General features: G+C 28.3%; 3 protein-coding genes across 4 annotated transcripts; 1 reads left to right on the top strand and 2 right to left on the bottom strand.

Annotated features, from left to right (window-relative positions):
- Positions 1 to 851: 851 nt before the first annotated feature.
- LOC124936499 (NADH dehydrogenase [ubiquinone] 1 beta subcomplex subunit 9-like) lies at positions 852 to 3,348 on the bottom strand. Its single transcript, XM_047477002.1, has 6 exons — positions 3,164 to 3,348; positions 3,028 to 3,069; positions 2,629 to 2,710; positions 1,960 to 2,015; positions 1,270 to 1,344; positions 852 to 1,060 (listed from the first exon to the last, which is right to left on the bottom strand). Exons 1-5 carry the CDS (start codon positions 3,281 to 3,283, stop codon positions 1,303 to 1,305), a joined length of 342 nt encoding a protein of 113 aa, XP_047332958.1. The 5' UTR covers positions 3,284 to 3,348; the 3' UTR covers positions 852 to 1,060; positions 1,270 to 1,302.
- A 2,763-nt stretch (positions 3,349 to 6,111) lies between these two features.
- On the bottom strand, positions 6,112 to 8,534 carry LOC124936607 (cytochrome P450 84A1-like). The gene is made up of 2 exons (XM_047477122.1): positions 7,632 to 8,534; positions 6,112 to 6,748 (listed from the first exon to the last, which is right to left on the bottom strand). Exons 1-2 carry the CDS (start codon positions 8,532 to 8,534, stop codon positions 6,113 to 6,115), a joined length of 1,539 nt encoding a protein of 512 aa, XP_047333078.1. The 3' UTR covers position 6,112.
- Positions 8,535 to 17,099: 8,565 nt separating this feature from the next.
- Positions 17,100 to 25,063, top strand: LOC124934313 (choline/ethanolaminephosphotransferase 1). 2 transcript variants are annotated; one of them, XM_047474826.1, is made up of 19 exons: positions 18,433 to 18,714; positions 18,825 to 18,973; positions 19,352 to 19,361; positions 19,461 to 19,511; positions 19,598 to 19,675; positions 20,212 to 20,287; positions 20,372 to 20,394; positions 20,473 to 20,573; positions 21,064 to 21,158; positions 21,397 to 21,465; positions 21,918 to 21,987; positions 22,657 to 22,720; positions 22,802 to 22,842; positions 22,924 to 23,008; positions 23,509 to 23,571; positions 23,655 to 23,713; positions 23,785 to 23,837; positions 24,639 to 24,711; positions 25,036 to 25,063. In XM_047474826.1, exons 2-19 carry the CDS (start codon positions 18,837 to 18,839, stop codon positions 25,055 to 25,057), a joined length of 1,170 nt encoding a protein of 389 aa, XP_047330782.1. In that variant the 5' UTR covers positions 18,433 to 18,714; positions 18,825 to 18,836; the 3' UTR covers positions 25,058 to 25,063. The 2 variants fall into 2 exon arrangements, with proteins under 2 accessions (XP_047330783.1, XP_047330782.1); XM_047474827.1 differs by lacking the exons at positions 18,433 to 18,714; positions 18,825 to 18,973; positions 19,352 to 19,361 and adding an exon at positions 17,100 to 17,108.
- The last annotated feature ends 330 nt before the right edge of the window (positions 25,064 to 25,393 follow it).

Raw genomic sequence — 25,393 nt, 5'->3', positions numbered from 1 at the left:
CGTTTATTTGGTTTAAAATATGAAATTCACACCTGAACTTATAAGTTAAGAATAAATAAAGATACTATATTGTAAATGTCTAACATTGCACCTTAAACTTGTATAATCGGGATATTTTTATGTCCTTACATTTTTTTTTGAAAATAAAAAATGTGGCAACGGATTAAGTATGTAGCTCGAAAACATACTTAACCATTTAACTAGGCGCAGAATTTGCCGCCTGACGGGCTCGAACCCAGGACCTTAGGGTTAATATTCACCTTTTGTTGCCGCTAGGCTAAAAGAGGAGATAACTAAGTTTATGTATATAAAACTAGGCTCGAGTCGAGAATGGAATAAACTCGATTAGGTCATAACTCATGCCCGAATCCTGAAAACCCGAGTTTATTATTATTTTGTTATTTTTAACTTAAAATTGAATGTTTATAGGATTTCAATTTGTCGATTTTGGGTAGTTGAAGTCTAAACAGGTCGTGTACCACACTTTTTTTTGTTTGAATAGTTATTTAGTTGATTTTTCGGAAAAATATGATACTACATTACATACATGTGGAATCGACATGCAACCCGAACGAAGGTACTAAGTAGTAGTTATAGAATAAGTTGTATTAGTAGGCAAAAACATTGAGAATTCTGTTATTAATGAAATCTGTTTCAATTTGGACAAACAGAAAACATGTTTGGGAAAATTTAAATTTGAAAAATAAATCTCAGGTTCGATTTCAGAACGCTGCTTTACATAGGTCATTGGCGGTGGGAGAGATCGTGCTAGACTCTCCAGAGAATAAATTCCGGTGAAAAAACTGGAAAAAAGAAACGTAACTTGTAGTGTTCTTGTTTCATAAAAAAAATTGAAAAGAAGAATAAAATGAATTTTGATTGTTATTTCAAGTCACCTCCATAGCAAAGAAATGCATGCTTAGAAGGATTTCAAATTCCAAAGTGAACATAAAGAAATATGATAACACATAATTTCCTCCATTATCTAATCAAGATGAAGGAAAATCCATGTCTTTTTCAAACATTGAGCAAGCCCTCATGGTGGGTGACAAACTACAACCTGTAGAAACAGACAATTAATCGAGATTATTAGAATAAGTATTCAAAACACACAGGTTAATGCCCCCTTTCGTATATATATTCGAACGTTTTTTGTGTCATTTTGTAGGGAAAATTGGAAAAAAAACATAGGTTCGTGAACTTTACTTTGGCTTATAGAAAGATCTTAGATGGAAAATGATTTTACATTGCCAAATAAAACAGTGGTACCTTTATTAGTTATGACAAGAGAAGGACACAATTTTAGTCATTATCTTCTCGGCCATAGTTATATATGATCTCAATCTGCAAAACAAATCAAGAAATGAATCACATTTCCTTTCATTTTAACTCATAGGGCTGTTTTTGTATACGTTATGTTGCTGAAACTCACAATGATCTAGAAAATAATATGGGTCTTCGTCCATACAAAAAAAAAACTATACCAATCTAAGCAAAAAAATCGCACTAATCTGTATCATGATCCAACAAATAATGTTTATATCAAATGAAAGACAATAAATGTCACTATAATCGTCATCCATAAAAACAACTTATACCAACAAACAAAAAATTAACTTTCAATGAAAACGTGATTGGGAAAGAAAATAGCCATTTCCAAATAGACAATGATCAATAATATAGCAATAAAATTGATATTTAGCTATTAAGACAGGACTAAAGGGCAATCTACATGAAAACAAATAATGTATAAAGTAAATGGGTTTAGTGGGTGGATATTCTAAATGCATTTAGCTCGCAATTTCAATAATCAAAACCTAGATCTAAGTTCCATCAAGTCAACTGTGGAACAATCTTTATGTTGGTCAGGCTGTGGAAACAAAATTATATGGATTCTCAACTATAACACACAAAGAAGATGATGAACCAAAATGATGAAAATTAAATTCAAGAAATTACCCCAGCAGGTGGTGTTGGATTCCGAGTAAATTTGGAACCACCAGGAGCCCATGGAACTGTTAACATAAAAAAAGGGCAAATAAATTCTCAGTGTAACTAAATAAAGTGAATTTCTTACAATTCATTTAACTTACTATAATGCGAAAAGGAAAGAAAAGAAAAGAAAAAATGCCTATAGAAAAGCAAACATCTAATTTAAACAACCGGTAGGGTCATTACAACCTCTTTTTCAACTATCGATTGACTATATGAGCTATATTGCCCTTAATCACTCCTAAATGGATCTTCAAGAGAGAGCAAAATCATAACCAAGTAAAACCCCCTTTTGTGGTAAAAATAATACACCAAAAAAAACATAACAACATCTACTATAATTAAGGAAAACTAGGCTACCCATACTTCACTCTAATCTTCTTCTATAGTCTGTTAAAAGAAAACAAATACATCCTCTTCATATCAATTATACAAAAACCAGATGCCTTATTCGCAACTCAGCTCCATTAGGAGCTCAATTATGCTTTGCCACAATAAATATCTTGTCCAACAAACCTTTAGCCAAGGTTCTCATCTATTCTTTTAAAGGTTTACCGAAATCCCATTGTTGCCATCTACCAAAAGGATAAGAAATCGGTTCATTATAGAGTAGAATAGATTCCACAGGTGACTTACCAATATAAGGGTCAGGGTGCCGCCACTTATTATGACTAGCTTCTCCATCAGTAATCAATTTCTCAATCGTTTCAATACCTTCCTAAAGTTCCATTGAAAAAGGTTAACATCAGGAAATGTAGAATGAAAAACAAACAAACTAAATCCAAGAGAGAAGACAGAAAACAAATGCAAATCAAGCAAGAGAATAACCATCACTAACACTACAAGCATAAGTAAAATGGCTCCTTTAATCAAAACTAATTTTGAATCATCTGATCCAAACTTTTTGCATAAACTCTCAAAAATTTATGTTTTTGCAAATGTATATTCTAAACCTAGGCGCAAAGAACAAAGTTTCTACATTTTAATCATAACTAAAATGAAACTAGATTCAGAAACGATTCAAATAGAACTTACCACGTTTTTGTTAACCTCGAACCTTTCTCGAAGTTCAGATGCCTGAAACGGGCGATTAAGAAGAAACCCATTAGTAATCATCTAAAGTTCATATCAATAAACCCTAAATTAGATAAAAAGAAGGAATTTATCATACATCTTGATAGAAGAGATGACGATGAACAGCCCAATTGAGGGTATCTTTGAGGGCTTTCCTGTAGAGAATCCTTACTCGCTCCTTTTGAGCTGCCCTTCTCGCTAAATACGACGATGCCATTGTTGCTGCTAGCTCGATTCCTTCTCTCTCAAAAACCACAATCGAACTTTGAAGAATGAGACTGTTATCGATTGAATACGACGTCGTTCATGAACCGGCGACGGCTCATGAGCGAAACTCTGTTTAGAAATTCACCACCTGAATATTTAATTCATGAACAAATAGGTATATATACTTATAATATCAAAATTTGTTCCTAACACTTCTTTAATAGAGAGAAATTGCGTAATTTATAAGGTTAGAGAAACTAGCATGGATCTCGTGCATTTGCACGATAAATAATATAAAAAACCGTAAAAAAAATATTACGGAAAAAATTTATGGGCGGTTCAACCCACAATCCGACTCAAGTATCCATTTATTCTCACATATATCCAAATTAACCACAGCTCTCGACCCGGCAATCCGGACACTTTAAAAATTAAACATCATTATATATATAGATTATTTAGTTATAAAGTTGAACTTATATTTTTAAAATGTCATGCGTTTATCAAATTTTGGGTTGAATTTAAAATATAAAGTGTTATTAGCCTAGTTGGTTAAAAGGTTGTACTTGTTTTGTTAGGTTGTAAGTTTGAAACATACGTATAACATTTTTAATTTTATTTTTAACCGTTTTAAGTTTATGGGCGGGTCAACCACAATCCGACCCAATTTACTCTCACATATATCCAAATTAACCACAGCTTTCGACTCGGCAATCCGGACACTTTAAAAATTAAGCATCATTATATATATATAGATGAGAATGGAGCGGAAAATCATATATCAATCCATTACTATTCTACTTCGTTATTTTTTATTATTATTCATATTCGTTTAGTTTTGAAGAATTAATGCGATGCACCGTTATACTATATTTTTAAAAAAATACCAAACAAACATAATAAAATTATATTATTATAAAGAAAAAAAACATAAAATTCTTTAAAAATATAAAAAATAATTAAATATATTGGAAATGTTATATATCTAAATTGTATTTATTATCTATACAGAGGTTAGGTTAGGGTTCAATCCAACCCGCCGACAAAAAAAAGATACTGTACAATGGTGACATCACCTCATAATTTTTTTAATTTTTTTTTTTGTTTATTATACTACTATTCTATCTAATTTTAAAAAAAAACATTTATTCACTCTTGTTTTATCACTAACTCGTTATGTTTTTAAGTCCACGCCAAATATTTTTCAAGTCCACCCTAACTCTAATTTCTAGTTTCATTTCTAAACATAATCTTGGTGAAATCGGAACGGGGGACACAAATATCATCCCGAACAACTACCGGTCAAATCGAGAAAAAACTACCCTAACAATGTAATTCGAATCGAAAATCGCAAAATGGATTATAATTGTCACCACTAGTTACACAGTTGCTAAATGAATTTTCTTTACTATGAAATCGTCTATTTAAAGGTAATACAACATATATATATATATATATATATATATATATAATCTCCTCTTCTAGTATAGCGCCAATAAGAAGTGGATATCAATCATAAGTTTCTGGGTTTGAGTCTGTTAGGCAGCAAGTTATGTACCTAGTTAAGTGTGTTTGTAGGCTATATGCTTAATACGTTGTCCCAGTTTTATTTTCTCAATAAATATATATATATATAAGTAGGGTTTACAAAGTTATGTCTTCAGTTCAACTTAAAAGCATTTTAGTGTAAATTTAATAACTAATATTTGTTCGCTTGTACCCAACTTTTGTCATTTGAGATACTTTCAAATTTTTAGATAGATAATTTATAATTTACTAAGATTGTCGGGAATAACCATAATTTATCTTCTCAAATCCTCTTACAATTAAACTAAGGATAATCAAAACCAACTTTCATCTTTTACATATTCAAGTAATGCAAACTCATCAGTTTATCTCAAGGACGAATCTATGTAGGAGCTCGGGTGGGCTGAAGCCCACCAAAAAAAAAAAATATATATATATATATATATATTACAGTAAAAATATGTCATTACCTTTAATTTCTTAAAAAAAATTAATATAATTCATTATTTTTTTATTTAATTATTAAAAAAATTGTAAAATTTTACTTTTATATACTTGTTTTTTTCAAAATTTTCTCGTTATTATTTTAAGGCTAACCTAAATTTTTTTAAGCCTTCGAAATCCTAGGTTCGTCCCTAGTTTATCTTATTTTCGAGCATTTATGACTATTTAAAATAAAAACATATACATTTGCACCAATTATTATTGGTATGAATCACATAATAAAAAATTCATTAATTTTCTTCTTAAAAAGGGAAAATCATTACTTTCACTCTTCTAATTGATTCTATTTTTTTAAGAAATATATTTCTTTGACGTTTCTTTTTTAATAATCAACCAGCTTAATAGGACGCAATCACAAAATAAGAAATTCAATTATCTCACTCTTCTAATTTAAGATATTACAATATTTATGGATATTATCCCATTTCCTTTTAAATTTGGAAATATCACATATATAACTAGTGGTTATTTAATTACCACAAATATCTATAAATTTAAACAATTTGTTATATATATATCTGTTTGAAATTGATTCTTAATTTAGATCGGTTATAAAATAAGTATAATAGTAAGTGATTTGTGATATTAAAATATTTAATATATATAATTTTATATAATAAATATTAGATAATTGAATCAATTATTTGCTCTTACAAAACCCAATAACATGGTAAGTCAATTGAACCTAATTAACAAGCAATGCATAATTCTTCTTCTTAATTTCATTCAAATAAGATAAATGAATCCAACATATCTAAACCATACATAATATTTGTCTTAACAAAAACAACAAATCAACAATCATACATCAAAGTCCGGCCTCCATGATTGAAATCGAGAGTCGATAACTCGGGATGGCACTGAGTTGAGTGGCTCTAGGTGCGGTTAGCCCATACACATCATTCATATCAAGCTCGCTAGGTTTCATCCCATTAGGCAACTCCCACGTGAAGCAATGACAAAGGTTGGCCACAGTTAGGTCAAGTGCATATAGTCCAAGTTGCATGCCTGGGCAGGACCTACGTCCTGACCCAAACGGGAGGAACTCAAAGTTCGCTCCCTTGAAATCAGGGGCTTTGTCCTCGAGAAATCTCCCTGGCCTGAACGTGTTAGGGTCAGACCATGACCCCTTGTCCCGACCTATGGCCCATGCATTGACCATCACTCGAGACTTTGCAGGGATTCTATAACCGTCTACAACACAATCTACGGCTGTCTCATGGAGCATGAGAGGAATTGGAGGGTGGAGTCGAAGAGTTTCTTTGATGACGCATCTTAGGTAAGTTAGTTTTTCAAGATCCGACTCTTGGAAATGACGATTAAGACCCACAACATCTTCGAGCTCTTGTTGGACACGCCTCATTTCATCGGGGTTGTGCATTAACTCTGCCATGGTCCATTCTATCGCGGATGCAACTGTCTCGGTTCCACCAAACATCACATCCTAAAAAACATGTAATTGAAAATATTATGGAATCGTTACAAAATCTTAAATTTTAATAAATTCATTCATAACAACTAATTAATTTAAAATAATTTAAAATATCAAATAATAATCCATAACAAAATTATAAGCTTGCAACTCTTTATGAAGTATTCATACTTTAATTTAAAATTTCCTGTTTATCTTTAATGCTTTTAGGTTTCTACTTTTTGGTATAATATTGTCAAAATTTAAAAAGAAAATATATTTGTCAACAACAAAATTGGTATCTAACAAATATATTTATGGAAATTTAATTTTCCATCCACATTTTATATTTTATATATACTTTTTACCTAATTTTGTTTATCTCTTCTTACAGGCGTTTTATTATTAAATTAAAATAAAATATTTTTTACTTCTAATTTTAATAATTATCATAATTGTGACACAAAAGAAGAAGCTAATTTTTGTATTTATAAATAAAAAAAATAGTGTAAATAAGTCTCTAAGCTATTTACAAATTTTGATACAAGTTAAATTTAATTTATTTCAAGGTTCCTAGTATTTTCAAAATCCCCATTTCTTACACTATTTTCATACTTTGTCAAATATAAAGGATTTAAAAAAAATGTAAATAGATTAGGGACTTGTATGAAAAAATGAAAATAGTGTAGGGGCTTATGATTTTCTATTTTCAAAATTTGAGATTTTCATTATCTATGAATTACAAAAACATTACAAATCTTCTTTAATTGAATTAATTATGGTCTCCTATTTTATATATCATATTTATCAATTTTCACATTAAAATTCTAGTATAAATTTAAGATATTTAAATTCACTAAGTATAACCGGTAAAATAATTTAAAAGAATAAATAGATTGAAATTTTTATTTCTTACCATGATAAGAGCTTTAATGTTATCTTTCGTGATCGAAATTGTATCTCCATTGCCTTTATCCTCGTTGTCTTCTTTACAAAACGCCATTAATTCATCAACCATATCGGCATCTTCCTCGCCTCCATTATCCTCACCGATCGCCAACTTCTTCTTCTCAACATGTTCATCGATTACCTTATCGATAAACCTATCCAACGAACCTCGAGCATTCTGCAACCGGTTGTTAAAACCCTGCCCGTGAATCCAACCCAACCAAGGAAAAAAATCCCCAATATTAAATGCTCCAAATAACTTCGAAAATTCTTGCATTATCCCCACAAACTCATCTTGACCATCTGAAGATCTCGACCCGAACGCAGCCCTATAGATAATATTCTTAGTCAACGAAAAGACTGCCTCACCAATATTAACCTCCAACCCGACCCGACCCGACACCGATTTGATACACGACCCGACTTCTTCCCGGATCGAGGACCAAGACTCGGCTCGACGACGGCTAAACAACTTCATAACGCAAACCTTTCTCATTTGACGCCAATAAGGACCGTAATGAGCGAAAGCCATGTCAGCTCGATCGTAGGTTAAGTATGCGGTGGCTAGATTTGCGGGTCGGTTTGCGAAAACGATGTCTTGCGATTGGAGAACTTCTTGAGCCATGTCCGGAGTTGAAACCGCGATCATGTGGAGAATACCCATTTTGAGATGGAGCAAACCGCCGTATTTTTCTGCGAGTTGAGCCAAACCGCGATGGGTCATTACATCCATCATTAACATGTTTCCGATTATTGGTAGGCCTTTTGGACCGGGTGGGTATGGAAGTTTTTGAAGATAAAGAGCGATTAAGGTGATGATGATGAAAAGAGGAATGGAGATAACAAAGAGGAGAAGAAGAAAGGACTCCATTGTTGCGTTTGCGTTTGCGTTTTGTGTTATTTGAGAATGACTTGTAGACATATGTGAACATTGTATATATATATATATATGTTAGAAATATTCTTAGGGTTTGTTTGATATTGGGTTATTTGAAAATTTTGAGATATGAAAAAATATATTATTTAGTTAAAATTTAAGTTTATTACATTAAGTAATGTGAAATATTTTTTTTTCTATAATCAAACATTCTATAAGTGTGAATCCCCTATATATTTTCGAAATTCCAAAACAAATCTGAAAATTAAATTACTAGTTTGTTGGGTGGGAGTTATTTTTGATTTATTTCTAAATAAATAACTATTAAATTTATTATCATCATAAATAAAATATTAAATTATTCTTATTCTTATTTTTATAATATTTTAAATTATTGAATTGTATTTAATCAATTTCCTCAAATAATAAAATAATAATGTTTTAGAATAACTAAATTTAAGTAGGGATACAATAGTAGGTAAAATGGGTTTTTCTTATATTTTTTTATATTTTTATCAATACATTTTTTTTTATTATAATTATTAAAATATTATTTTGTTGACTAAAATATTAAAATATTATTATTATTTTATTTTTATTAAATTTTAAATATAAAATAATATTTTAATAATTAAACTAATTAAAAATTCAAATAACATTTTATTTTATCAAATAAGATATTTTTAGATAAGACCTCAAAAAAACAATATCAAACAAGCTTTGCATTTGCGGTTCTCTTGTTTTTTAATTTTTTTATTTAATTTAAGATAAAAATTAAGGTGAATAATAATGTTAAGACAAATGTGAAGAGAATTTGTTATTTTGAATTTATTTTTTTATAATTATAAATAAATTTTAAAATTATCAAAATATAAAAAGTGGAGTTGAGTTTTTTTTTATTCTAAAAAAAATAAAAAGTATAAATATTTTAATAAAAAGGGTCAAGTGTAATTAAATGAAGTGAAATTTTATTACGTTAAAGGTGAATAAAAATATAAAAAATAAATTTGAACCTTTTTCTACAAAGTAATTTAATTACAAAGTCCAATAAGATGTAACGTGAATTTATTTATGGTAGAGAGAGAAATAGAGGATTAATTACATTATTTATAAATATATTAGAAATCAACATTTTCAAATTTATTTTTGAAATTATAATTTAATATTTTAGTTAATCTATTATAAAAATAAAAGATTTGAGTGATAAGCCTAAATAGAAAGCAATATATAGATCATAAAATAATAAATATATTTAGATTGAAAAAATTATAATATATATATATGGGAAATAATTTAGAATAAATTTTGTACTAAAATATATAACAAATTTTCATGTAAATCGTTTAATCTAGTTATGTAAAACAAATTTGTTTCATGTAAAAAGATTTTCACCATCTGAAGTGATTCACGTACTCTATTATTTGCCTGTACGAACTTTTAATGTTTGAAATTCAAATTATACTCTCCTTATTTAATATTTAATGACAAATCTGGTTAGGTATAGTAAGATTTATTATAACATAATTCCTCAAGAGGGAGTAACGTAAGTGCAGTAATTAGTCATTATTATTGTACGTCTCTCTTATTCTATTAAGATCTTGTTTGATCACAATATTTTTATATTTTGTCTTATTTAATAAAGAAGTAAATTATTTGATTTTTTAATTAGTTTAATTATTAAAAATATCTTTTTATATTTAAAATTAAAATTTAAAAAAATAAATAAATAGAGATCATTTAATATTTTAATTAATAAAATGAATAATTTAATAATTAAAGTAATAGTAATGTGATAAAATAAAAATAAAAATAAAAATTCAAAAAGACCTCATCAAACTAACTCTAATAAATAAATGAATAGAATAGAATATTAATGTTAGAAGACCTATTTACCTAAAAGAAAATCAAATTCCAAATTTCAAAACTATTAATTCTACTTCATACATATCCCGACAGTTTTGGGTATATTTTGTGTTTTTAAGAAAAAAAAAATTAAATATATAATAATATAGATGATAAATTGATTTTACATCTTATTTCAAATTTTATAAGTATTTTTATTTTAAAATTTTAAAATAGGTTAGGTTGTCTAGTTATACAAGATTGATTATATATGAAACTACATAGAACGGTTGAAGGCCAACCAAAAAAATATTACTTACAAAGTAGTATAAATTGCAACCTTTTAAAATTAAAAATAATAATAGTTAAATTAATTAGTTAGTATTAAATGTGATCATTTTTAAATTTTTTTTTCTTTCTGTTTTTTTTTTGGTAAGTCCACCCCAATATTTATTTATTTATCAACTTATCGTAATTTTAATTTATGAATATGTTTATAGAGATGACTATGCGCAGGGGCGAAGCCAGAATTTGAAATCTACAATCTATGAGACGATGAAACAAGTTCGCATAGTCTATGCGAACTTGTTTCATCGTCTCATAGATTGTAGTCAATAATTTCAAAATAGATTGTCTCATCGTCTCATAGATTCACCATTACATATATTTAGAAAATGGATATTTTCAAATAGATGATTGGACTTAAGAACATGAATTGTTATTTTAAAAAGCTATTACCAAATGAGCTAATTTGAACCTAATTGCTCAAGTTTAGTGGACTATTTAAACTTAATATAAGTTCAATAAGTTATTTGTCATTTTCAGAAGGATGTTTTCAAATATAATTATATATTTATTAAATGATAAACTTAATAAAAAAAATTCTATTATAAATGGTTTTTATCTTTCCAAAATTAAACGCTTAAAAGAAATGTCAAATGACAATGCAAAATAGAGCCGTCTAAAATTATTATGAAGATTCGAAGAATTATTGTGAAGATTCGAAAAGTTACCATAAAACTATTATATCATTACGTGAATATTTATTTTTTTTTTAAAATGGGACACCAGATTAAGCATATAGTCCGCAAACACACTTAATTATTTAACTATGTGTAGAATTTGTCGTCTGACGGGTTCAAACCTAATTGCTCAAATTTAGTGGACTATTTGAGCATAATATAAGTTCAATAAGTTATTTGTCAATTTCAGAAGTACATTTTCAAATATAATAATATATATTTACTAAAAAAATCTAATATAAATGGGACAACAGATTAAACACATATTTTGCAAACACATTTAATTATTTAATTAATCTGACGCAAAACTTGTCACCTTACGGGCTCGAATATAATTATTTAAGTTTAGTGGACTATTTAGCCTAATATAAGTTCAATAAGTTATTTGTCAATTTTAGAAGGATATTTTTAAATATAATTATATTTATTTACTAATGATAAACTTAATATAAAAAATTCTAAATATATATGATTTTATCTTTCCAAAATAAAAAATATTTGAGAGAATGTCATAAAATTATTAAGCACATAAATCGCAAACACACTTAATCATTTAATTAAGCGAACCCAAAACTCATAGAGGTTGAAAATATTCATCTCTTGTTACCGCTAGACTAGAAGAGGAGATGATAGATATATAATTGGTAGGAAAAAAGCTCACTTAGACGTACGTACTTGTACAACTAGCTCACTTAAACGTATGTACTAATAAAAGGTTATTTAAACGTACGTACTATCAAAAATTGGCTCATTTAGCCTCTTTTAGTAACTATGGTTAACTTTTATTTTTAAATTTATATATTTATTAATTAAATATTAATATATTTTCTCTCTCCCCCTTTTCATTTATTATTTCATTTATTATTAATAAATGAACCCTTTATTTTTATATTTTTTATTATTTTTATATGAGTATTTATGATTGATTGTTTTAATTTTATTTTATATATGAGCATTCATAATTAATTATTTTAACTTTATATTTCTTCTTTTTTTATATATATTTTTTATCTTCACATTAATTATTAATTATTTTAAAATTGTTTGATCCCAATAATTGAATATAACAATGAAAATTCTTTCAACAATAAAAATCCTTCAACACAAAAATAAATTAATTAAAAATTAAGAATTGAATAATAATAAAAACTCATCAAATACTAAAAGAGTAATAATCAAATATTAGACAAAACAATTATTTTACTACTAATATAAGTTCGTGAATAAAAATTAAATAACAAATTATTAATTTCATTTTTATTTATATTAAACTAAATAAGAAAAAACTCCTTTTCATTTTTATTATATTAAATTAAATAAGATAAAACCCTTCAAAAAAAATATTACAATAAAACATAAAATTCATAAATAAGTTGTTAAATTTTTTTTAAAAAAATGAGAAATAAAAACTAATAAAAAAAGAAGATGAAATGTATAGGAGAAATTAATATTAAAATAATAAAAAAATTAAGAATAAAATAAATTACCTAGTTTAATTAATGAAAAAGAAGGAGAGAGAAAATTTATTAATATTTAATTAATAAATATATAAATTTAAAAATAAAAGTTAACCATGGTTATTAAAAGAGACTAAATGAACCAATTTTTGATAGTACATAGGTTTAAATGAACTTTTATTAGTACATACGTTTAAATGAGCTAGTTGTACAAGTATATACGTCTAAGTGAGCTTTTTTCCTATATAATTTATTATTCAACTATATATTGTAGATTTTATATATATATATATATATAGACAATATCTTTATGAGATTATGTGTTTAAACTTATAAAAAAACATCTAATATCTTCACGTGTAACATGGCAAGATTGTGTATGATTCTTAACATATTTGTGGAACATGTCAATCCAACTAATTGGAAAATTTGATGGAATATGAGATGAGCCTAACTTATTTGTTGTTTTCCATTCATTTTTTTTTTTATAATTTTATAAAGAAAAATTAATAGAAATGAAAACCAAAAAAAAAAAAAAAAATAAAAATAAAAATAAAAATAAAATGGTCTTTGTTGTTTTAAGAAGACTATTATTAGTTTTTTTTTTATGGTTTGAACTTGAATTTTTTTAATTTAAAAGGTTGGGGGGTAAAACGCTCCTTCATAATCATCCACGCCATTCTTCTTGGGTGATTCTTGGGGAGGATTAGTTTTCCCGGGTGATTCTTGGGGAGGGTTAGTTAATTTAAAAGGTTGGGGTAAAACGCTCCTTCATAATCATCCACACCATTCTTCTTGGGTGATTCTTGGGGAGGGTTAGTTTTCCCGGGTGATTCTTGGAGAGGGTTAGTTTTCCGGGTGACTGATCTTAATTTATCTTTTTAATTTGTTTATCTTAATTATTTTCTCGTTTTTTTAAAATTAAAGAGAACTAGCATGACCCCGTTTCAACACAAAACCCTTTCAAATGTAATTGAACTTGTGATAGTCTTAAGTTGACTCTTACCACTTAACTACATACTAAGAGAGAAATCCATTAATATATATATATATATATATATATTTCAAAATATATATATATATATATATATATATATATATAAAAGAAGGAAAAATTTTATTTTTATTAATAAATTTATATAATATATTAAAAAAATAAGATAATATATTAAATTATTTTTAATATATATATATAATTATAATGTTATATCATTATTAACCTAAATATTTGTATTTAATATTAGTATAAGAGATATAATAATAATAATTATTATTATTATATTATTTTTTTTTGCATGAGTATGATTTTTTTTTAATAATATATATAATTATTCAAAATTTAAAATTGTTTCAATAATTATAAGTGCTCAATGGTTAAATTGTTAACAATTCATATTGAAGAACATGGAATTTGGGTTTGAGTAACGCAAACATTAGTGATAAAAATCTAAGGGCTCGTCCATGGAGTGAATGACGGTTTAGAGTAAAACAAACATTATTGAGAAACCTAAAAGTTTGTCTACGGTGTGATTAAGGGCTTAAGATCATATTCAAATGTGTAATCGAATGTTTAAAAATACACCATTGAAGACCGCAAAATTCGTCTATAGAGGGTGAGTCAAAACCAAAAGGCGTAGTCGAATGCTTAATTGTAATGGGATTTGGGAATTAAGAATGGTTAGGGTTAATAATAGTAACCCAAACTCGAAAACCAATTCGAAAACCGTATTTGAATTCGAATTGGTTTGAAATTCGATTCGAAAACCGAAAATGAAATTCGAATTCGGTTTATTCGAATTCGGTGAATTCGAATTCGGTCGGATATTCGGTTTAGACCAAATATTGAACACCCCTAAATAATACATCAAGAAATATATAAGTGCATAAGATTTTAATAATATATTTTTTTTTTCTTTTTAGTACTACAATTATTAATTATTTTTATATATATACAAAAATTTATAAAATATAATAAATATTTGTTATTTTAATTTATAAATTTCTTATATAAGTATATTTTAAAAAAATATATAAATTAGAAAAAAATTGAAAAATATATTTAACTAAATACTTTAAGTTTAAAGTGATTGAGAATATTTTTGATTGATTTATTATTATAAAAAATCAAAATAAGACATTATATACTTGAATTAATATTTTATAATTAACAAAGAATTTATAAAAAAATATTAATGAAAATAATTTTTATATTTAATTATATATATTTATTAAAAGGTTGGCAATATTTAAGAGAAAAATTAATAATATTAGAGTTCAGGAAAATAATATTATTGGTTAAAATATATAAATGGGAGTTTGTTTTTCAGAGAATAATATCTGAGTAAAAAATATTCTAAAAATAAAAAAATATTAATATTTAGAGGTATTAATATTAATATTTTTTACCATACAAATATTTTGATACGTTTTAAATAATTTTTAAAGTACTTAGATATATATATATATTTGAAAAGTTATTTAAACTAGAAAAAACTATTTAACTAAATATAAATATGTTAAGTTTTAAAATAATTATGAAATTATTTTATATTAAATAAAATATTATATAATTGAAATAATATTTTATAATTTATTAAAAATATAAATTATTAATTTTTTATATTTAATTATATATATATATATATATATATATATATGCTAGGAGTGAAATACAAAATATATAATAGTAAATAATATGAGAGATAATTTTGAAAAAGATAATATTGATGATTAAAATATATAAATTAAATAAGGCTTCATATTCATTAATATTAGATAACTAATATTAATATTTTTTTAAATAAATATTTAAATAATTTATTTTTAACAATTATTAATATTACTTTTTAATAATTAAATATTTCATAATAAAGAATTATTAAGTAAAATTATATTTTAAATTAATTATTTAATAAATATTTAAATAAAAAATTAATATATTTAACATAATACTTTTTTTAGTTTTATTATTTTAAAATTATTAATTTTTATATATATATATATATATATAATTTTTTTATAAAATATAACAAATAATATATATGATTCAAGGTCATTATGTTAAATTAACAAATAATATATCTTCCATCATCATCGTACCTTAGTATGTCATTTATGTTAAATTATGATTCAAGGTCTATTGGGACTCGATTATCACTAAAATGGAATGTAGACGGTCTAGATAGAAAAGTTAAATAATCTCGAAATGGGATCGCTTAATCCTCATTAAGAGTGTGTTTTCATTTATGCTCACATATATGATGTCTTTATTCATTTTTCTCAAGTGTGTGACGATGAAAATAGAGAGAATAATGTGTAAATTTCTATGAGTATCCTCTAACTCATCGTTTTTTCATTAAGTTAATTGGGATACTGTTAAATATTTTAAAGAACAATGAGGTTTAGATATTCGAGAACTTATTTTCTTTAATAAGCCTTTTTAATCAAAATGGTGCTATTGATTTGCAATGAAACTGAATATTCGTTGGACATCGATAATCAAATGTAAGTATGGTTACAATTGGTTTGATTGGTTCACAAAATGTTTAATTATTCGGTGGCGTGTAACATTTGTAGGAGAATTTATTCTATGTGGAAAAGTTTTCGTGAGCAATCTAAATTCATTGTGGGGGATGGTTCTTCGATTAGTTTTTGGGACGACAATTGGTGTAGTGTCAAAAGTCTAGCTACGACATATCTAGAGTTTGCTTCCATTGCTATATGTAAAAATGTCACAATTAAGGACATGTTTGATCATCAATCTAGTGGTTTCGCTAGCCAAATTAGATATAGAAGGAGATTAAACATTATGGAGAGTTCGTCTCATAATATAATTTTACTTTTGGTAGGACGCAAACAAGTATCCTCATCTAAATAAGACGTTATGCGTTGACAAAACATGGATAGTTTTCATGTGGGTGCATTGCTACAAGTTGTTCGCTAAGATTAGTTTATATCATTTTTGTTGGGAGAAACTTTGGGAGTCAAAGATTCCATATTAGATCTCGTTCTTTGGATGAAACATTATTCATGGTGGAATTCTTACGGGTGATATATGTATGAAAAAATGTTGTATTATGGTTAGTTGTATGTGTCACGAGGATGTTGAATCAGAAACTCACTTACTTTTGCAATGTCGAGGGGTGACTAGTATCTGAAGTATTTTGTGGAGTATCACTATGATTCATTGGATGATGTCCGAGTCTTTGGATAGTTGCTGTAAAATTTGAATTGATGCGCCTAATATGGTAGAACTACATAATTGAGTTACCATCTCAATTATTTTTTGGTGGACTATCCAGTTAGAGAGAAGTCGTCGAATTTTCCCTTATCGTAGTTGTCCGATCGTATCATTCAGAATGTTATTATTATGATGATTTTTGAGATTTATTCCAGAAAGTCGGTATAGTCCGTCAGAAAGTTAATCGTTTTTTCGAGTACTTACGAGCTCGATAACCTGTTTAGTAACGTTTATTTTTTATTTTTTAATTTTTATTTTTTAATTTTTGTTTTTATTTATTATTTATTTTCTCTCCTATCATTTTTTTTCGCCTCACACGATTTTCATCATTTTTAATATAAATGGACATTTTAATTTTTTTCAAATAATAATAATAATAATAAATAAATGATACTATAAAAAATTATATTTACAAAATTAATTTTATTTATTTATTTAAATAAATAACATTTTTTTTTAATTTATAAATATAACTTTTTTAATGTAAAATTAAAATTATTTATAAAATCGTAAAATTTTATTATCATATATTTAAAATGATAAAAGTTTACCTAAAATCTAACCTTGTGTGAAATAAAAATCTTAAAATTTTAAGAGGTAACTCAAGAGGGTGTTCGTACTCAATGAGGTAATAGATTCTGTAAGAGGGCTAAAGAGAACTCTTTTGTAGGTTAAAAATTAATAATCATCGTTAGAAAAAGATTGTAAGAGAACAACACTATTAAAATTTCGAGTTGACACTTTAAATCTTACTATTTTACGATTTTAGAAAAGATTAATGCTTATTAACTCTTAAATAGATAAACTATTACGATTTTAAATTTAAGATAATAAAAATTTATGAGATTAAAAATAATTTCGATTTTACGATTTTATACTATTTTATTTTTTAAAATAAAAAAATTATTATTTATTCAAAGAAATAAATTAATATAATTAGTTTTATAAATAATTGTTTTTATATTGTTATTTATCTATTATTATTTTTAATTAATTTTATATTTAAATATATAATTTTTTTAAAATTTGTTATGTATAATATAATAATTATATATATATATATATAATATTTTTAATTTAAACTTTTACGATTTCAACTAAATTCAAGATTTTACAAGTTCACAATTAAACCACCGTTACTTTTGTATAAACTCTCAATTTTGACTATACCTTATCAAAATTTTATGGAGAAGGAAACTCAATCTTGAAATTCACTTTGCATAGAAGCCCAACTTCCTCAATTATTTGGCCCAATTTATTTGTAAATATAAAATAATTTGAAAAGACTGGACTGTAGTCACTGGGCTTCTGAACAAAACCATTATCAATATGGATGGATTGTCAGTAATTCTGACATCCGACAGTTCATGAAAGCAAGTTGTTTGTTAGTTTCCATTTTTGATGCAGAAATTCAGAGATTGAAACTTTTCACGTTCTTCCATAAACCGTGCCACTATCGCGTTCTTGGCTGCCGCTCAAATCTCTCAAAAGAGAGAGAAAAAGTGAGATTCCAATTCCTAAGATCTGAATTCCGAATCAATATTATTCTAAACGAAAGTGAATTCTAGATCAAGAGTGAAGTCATTTCATCACTTTCTGCGTTTCTGAAACAGGTAAGTCATTTCTCTTTCGCATGTGCTTTCTTTCTACGCTGTTCAATCCTCGTGATTGCTTCTGTATCGGCATTCGTTAATCTTGTTCTATTTTGCATTGTTTGTTTCAGATTAATAGAACAATGGGATACATTGGTAATCATGGTATTGCGGCACTGCATAAATACAAGTATAGCGGTGTGGATCATTCGTATATGGCGAAATATGTATTGCAGCCATTTTGGAGTCGATTCGTTACATTTTTTCCACTCTGGATGCCGTATGTCTTTCAATTTCTTATTAATTTTCTTTTATGCAATTTGGGTAAGAAAAATCTTCTATAAATGAAGCTTTTTTATGTTTTAGATCGCCATAATGTGTGGTTTCAAATAGACATTTCGATACTAACTTTGTTTGGGTTGTAATGATCTGGAATCTGGATCCATTGGGCTGTGTCTCTAAGGGTGCTAATATTGAACCCTAGACATTTCACATGATTTTGATTCTTTGATCTAAAAAAGTAGAATGGTTTAATTTGAACTTCTGGGTTTTGTCTATCATTACCACTTGTTTGTCTAACAACTTTTGAATCATTTGTTGGAAATCACTAACTGATCCTTTATCTTTCTTTGCATGCATGTATGGGATGCTTTCTCAGGCCTAATATGGTAAAGTGATGCACTGACTTAGTTACCCGAACTATTACTTTGACTTCTCTGTGTTGATCATTAATATGTTGGTCTTTGCCTTTCCTTTTCTTTTGGCAGATTACTCTGACTGGTTTCATGTTCTTGGTCATATCTGCTCTTCTTGGATATGTGAGTCTTTGAGTTAGTTTTGACATGAACATTTTACCTCATCATCATATCTTTTATTTGTTTTGCGTGTTTGATGTTCCTTATAGATCTATTCACCTCAACTGGACACCCCCCCACCCCGATGGGTTCACTTTATGCATGGGTTACTCCTCTTTTTATACCAGGTTGGCTCCGTGCTTGATAATTCTTATTTCTTTATTGATTGTACATTGAGCTGCGAGTTATGATTCATTTCATGTCTAGATTCATGATAGCATTTTAATACCGTTTCCTATTCCAACTGCAACATTTTGTTTATTGTTTGCATTTCCCAGTATGTTTCACTAAATAATAATGAAAATGACATATCTCAAAGTTAGTGTTGATGGAAACCAAGGCACTAGAAGAACACCAGTATCAGAAGCTGATGAATTTGGTTGTTTCTGATTTCTTCAACTTTAGTGTTATTTTGTGACCAGAGTTTGGATTCAAGATCTCAATTCTAATGGAGATCCACTGAGAACATTGAAACTATATCTCTTATCCTGTTCCCTAAGCTTCTATTTCAGCCGCATACATAGCATCAGATTTACAGTGTGAATTACTGCCAACTATTTGTTTTGTTGTTGGTCTATATCATGAAGACTCTGCAAAGAAGTTTACAAATATGTATTGCATGATTATCTACTATAAGTTTTTGTTTACATCGATGAACTTCCAGACTTTTGATGCTGTTGATGGTAAACAAGCAAGAAGGACGAATTCTTCCAGTCCACTTGGGGAACTTTTCGATCATGGTGATTTTTTATTTTCATTTAGCTTTTTAACTTGGATATTAGAACATAAAGTATTGATACTTCAAATGTTCCCTCACTTTTCAGGATGTGATGCACTTGCTTGTGCGGTATGGGCTTTTAATTTTTGAAACCTTATGGCTCTAGACCAATGGAAGGAGTATCCTTTTGATATTTTTCTCTTGTAGTTTGAGACTATGGCCTTTGGGAGTACTTCAGCATGTGGAGGATATTCATTCTGGTTTTGGGTAATCTCAGCAGTCCCATTTTATGGTGCAACATGGGAAAGGTAAGTTGTTCATGCTAATGGTGGTTAATTATGTTTTAGTAAATTAAAATGGTTGATTAAGAATGATGTGTTTTGGGTTCACCTGCATTGCACATTGTGTTAACAGGCAGTACACGTTTGTTCTACCCCTGATTTGTTATCAATTACTTAATATGTCTTAGTTTAAAAGAAATCTTGAAGTTTATGTTTGCTTTACCAAGATTATTGAGGCCTGAACAATCATATGGCTATAGTAACTCAGCTAACTGTCAATTGAAATTCATATTGTCTATGGGATTTCTGATATTTTAACAGTTGAGTGCTACATAGATGCTTATGTTCAAACGAAGGTACTTCATTTCATGACCAAAAAAAGTATATGTCTATGCCTGCTTCAACAATTCAAATTTTATGATTATGCTTTTTCTCTTCTTGTAATGATATTAAATTAGTCTATTTTTGTTGGAACAAGTCATTATTAACAATGACTCATCTTGTTTCTGTTGTGCAGCTATTTCACAAATACACTTATTCTTCCGGCGGTAAATGGACCAACAGAGGGTTTAATGCTGATATACATGTGTCATTTCTTTACTGCTATAGTTGGTATGGGTCTATTAGCTTACTTGAATCTATTAAAATATTGTAAAACTTTACTCGGTTGTCCAGTGATGTAAATTATTACGCGATCTTCCATCCTTGTTTTGGATGATTGAAGGGTGTTAATGATGATAAATGAACCTTCCCTTCTTTTTGAAGTAGAATTATTACACAGTACGAAACAAAGTTCCCCTTGTATAATTCACTGATCACGTCTTTACATGTTTATATTCATTCCTTGCAGGAGCTGAGTGGTGGATTCAACAATTTGGAAAGTCTATTCCATTTTTGGCTTGGGTTCCAGTTCTGAATGGTACGATTTTTGCACACAAGTATATACTTGGTGCCAAGTATAGATAGATTGACCTCCATCTCAATACTTGCTAAATGACTACTTCTTTCCACTATTTGTCCACGAGTATATTTCCTGACTAACAGTAACTTGTGAGCTTCCACTTAAGCATCTTACGCTTCCTATCCCCTGTTGTGATACTTTTTTAATGTTATATCCTGTAAGTTGTCCACTGTTTGCAAGTCTTGACCACCAATATGGGACCAGAGTTCTATGTGATTCACTATACTGGTTTTCTCTTGATTCCATTATTGTGGATCCATTGTTCCTTTTCCCATGTAGCTTTATATTTTCTTGCACTGCCTTTTGAACAGTGGACGTTTCCTTTCTCTACCACTGTTTCATCTGTAAACTGCTATTATCCAAAAATATCTCGTATTTGTTCTAATATTTTTCTTCTGCTGTGAATTCAGAATTCCAAACATTCAAATCTGTATTGATTCTAATGATAGCTTTTGCTGTGATACCAACAATTTTGTTCAAGTAAGTTCTTTTCATGTTATGTGGGTCAAACTTAATTTCTTGTTAAATTTTCATTGTGCATCTTATCTTTTAGCCATTCTTATTTCCTTTAGTTCCTTCAGCTATCATCAATTTATCATCTTGAAGCATCTCTTGTGGATTTTTTGGATGCATGCTCTTTTTCACACACACCATATTTAGTCTCTTTTTTCAGTCTTGTGTCTGGTTTGAAATGGGTTATTTGAGATTAATTTCAAATAACCCATTATCCAATCAACAATCTCCTCATTAATCATATCCTTAAAAAATCATGAGCCAAAAAAATAAAATACCCCCTATTTAAAATAAATAAATTTTATTATATATTTATACCTCTGATGTCTTTTTATCCAAATAACGTGATTAGAATTAAGCTACATCAAACAAGGTTATTTGGAATATCCACTTGGTTATTCAAATAACCCTAGTTCAAACAATGCCTTGGTTTCACTAGTGCTTGCATCTCTTCAAGAATTGGATCATCATTACCCATGGAAGAACTTTCTCAAGTGAAGTACTGGAAATGTTATTGAATTACCTCATTGTGTTTCATTAGGGAAACTTTGGCTAATACCAAGCTTGCCCTCTTGCTTCTTTGTTATTGCTATGGTTTATGCATAGGACTTACATGGTCAAATTATCTTCATGTAGTGTGATTAATGTCTACAAGGTTGTAAAGGCAAGGAATGGGAGCATGTTGTTGGCTTTAGCCATGGTAAGCTTACAGTTTCAATTCGATTTCTCAAAATCCTAACTCCAATCAAGGGTACTTACAGATTTTACCTACTCCTTTCAGCTTTATCCATTTGTTGTGCTCATGGGAGGAGTACTTGTCTGGTAAATCACAATATAGATTGTTATATTCATGGGCAGATGTTTTGATAGTCATTCCCAATCAGCTCCCAAACTTTTGTGCAGGGACTATTTATCTCCAACTGATCTGATGGCGCGCTATCCGCATATGGTTATTGGGGGAACTGGCCTTGCATTTGGGTTCCTTGTGGTTAGATATCTGTGCCATCATTTACTTCACAGCTTGAAATTATATTTATTTTTTCCTATTTTTTATTGAACTCTTAACTTTTCTTGGTCTGGGCCATTGTTTAAAGTTTTCTCTTGTTATGTAGAAATCTAGTTTTTTTTAAAAGGTCAACTTTTATTGAAAAGAAAACGCAGGAAGCGTTTTGACCATTACAAAGAAGAGGGGGTGGAGGGATGGGGAAAAAATAAAAATTAGAAAACAAAAGGAAATGTTAGATGCCAGTTACATAAAAAAATCCAATTCTGTAGAAAACCCTCTTTTTCTAATAGATGCAAAAGCATGAAGCTCTTGATTCCTCTAATGTAGTTTTTCCCTTGATAGGTTCTATGGTTCCTCTTTCCAAATCGTCCAACATTGTTATGTAAAAACCTAGTGATTACATTTAAAGTGAATTTTAATTTCCTTTAAAAAAGTTGGTATTATGATGTGCCTGGTGAATGACATTTCCATCATTGGTACAGGGGAGGATGATTTTGGCTCACTTGTGTGATGAACCCAAGGGGCTAAAGACACACATGTGCATGGTACCTGTCTTTTATTTTCTCTTACTTTTTTTCCTTAGTTTTTCATTCTAATTTGTGGTTGGTTTTACCTGTACTATGTCCAGTCTTTGCTTTATCTTCCATTGGCAATTGCAAATACCCTTACGGCCAGATTGAATGATGGGTAAGCACTTAGTAACTTATTGTGGGTTTCATCTACATTCTTGGCTCATAAATTTTGGCATTTTATTGCAGAGTTCCATTAGTTGATGAATGCTGGGTACTTCTCGGTTACGTCATTTATACAGGTGGATATCTAATGCTTTGATTTTCTATATGTGTGCAGGCCCGCCCATTAGGATAATTCATTTTAGTTGTGTATTTTCAAATTAGAACTAAAAAAGAAAAGAAATTTGGTTGTTAATTATAGGGGTGAACGGGTGAGGAAAGTATGGGGTTAACCCAAAACCCAACCCAAGCTCAAATTGAGTAGTTTGAAAACATTGAGGGTTGGGTTACCCGAAATACCTGACTTTTTATTTCCAATTTTTATTTTATTTTCTTCTTATTTGAAAGTTAATTTTATTTTGAAAAACTTGTTTTTTTGGGTGGGTTGAGTCACTTCGGGTTATCCAAACTACCAAAACCAATTCTTTTTGCCCGAACAAAGTCTAGGTCTTCCTTCGGGATTCTTCACTCTATAGCCAACCCAATAATAAAACAAGTATTTTTAACATGTGTACATTGTTTTTGTCGCTTTATATCAATAACAATCCATCTCGAATGTGAGATGAAGTAAGAAAAAAAGAGACTCAATCATATGACTCATATGGAATGATGAATAAGAGACTTAGATAGTGAATAGTGAATAGAGATGTCAGAAAAAGAAATAGTTTTAGCAAAACAAATTGAAAAAGAGAAAGATTATATTAACATATTTTTTGTAATGGGTTACCCAATCTATATCCAACCCATTCTAATTAGAATGAGTTGCGTATGAATTGAGTAAATTTACTTTGGTTTGAATATCGGTTATATAATGAATTGAGTTTTACACATTCCTCGTCCCAAATTAATTCTATTTGCTAATTCTATTTTTTCCTGACCAGTGACCCTCTACCTGCATTTTGCCACGTCTGTGATCCATGAAATTACAACAGCCCTCGGCATCTACTGTTTCAGGTAAGTTTATAAAAAAAACTCACAATGTGGAGAATAATAGGTTAGTTATAAACAAGACCCAGGGTCCTAAAACTTAACCAAACTTGTGAATTTACACAAATGTTAAAGTTGATTGATAATAGCCCACCATTCCCATATGTATATATATTTGAAAACACTTCTATTTCTAAACCTGGATCCAAATTTGGCTACTGCTAGTAAAATCTGGATTCACTGGATCCTTTTTAGGCATATTTTCAAAAGTTTCATAATTTCCTTATATCTTTTTAACTTCTAATAATCCATTAGAAGAAGATTTCTGACAATTCTTGATTATGGTCTCAGGATTACAAGGAAAGAGGCTTGAGTGAAGACCACATAAGGTGCAATGCCTAATTTAATTCAAGATAATTGGGTTTATTATAGGCATATGCATATATATATATATATATATTAAATTATTTTCTGTATGTAATTCCCAATATGGCGATGCTCGAAAGACAAAAAAATCCGTGACAATCATCATCCCATAGCACACGGTCATCCATCGCGTTTCCAATTTGGTCACCAATTTTTATTTATTGTAAAGTTAGACTGATAATGCAATCTCCTTACCAAAAAAATTGTTCTGCTTAAAAAATTCCAAGTTTATTATCATCTTGGTGTTTACAAGGATTAAATGATAATTTTGCAGCTGAAAAAT

This window comes from Impatiens glandulifera, chromosome 4 (genome assembly GCF_907164915.1).
Source record: "Impatiens glandulifera chromosome 4, dImpGla2.1, whole genome shotgun sequence".
In the NCBI taxonomy this organism is placed as follows: domain Eukaryota; kingdom Viridiplantae; phylum Streptophyta; class Magnoliopsida; order Ericales; family Balsaminaceae; genus Impatiens; species Impatiens glandulifera.
This window is presented reverse-complemented; position numbering and strand designations above follow the sequence as displayed.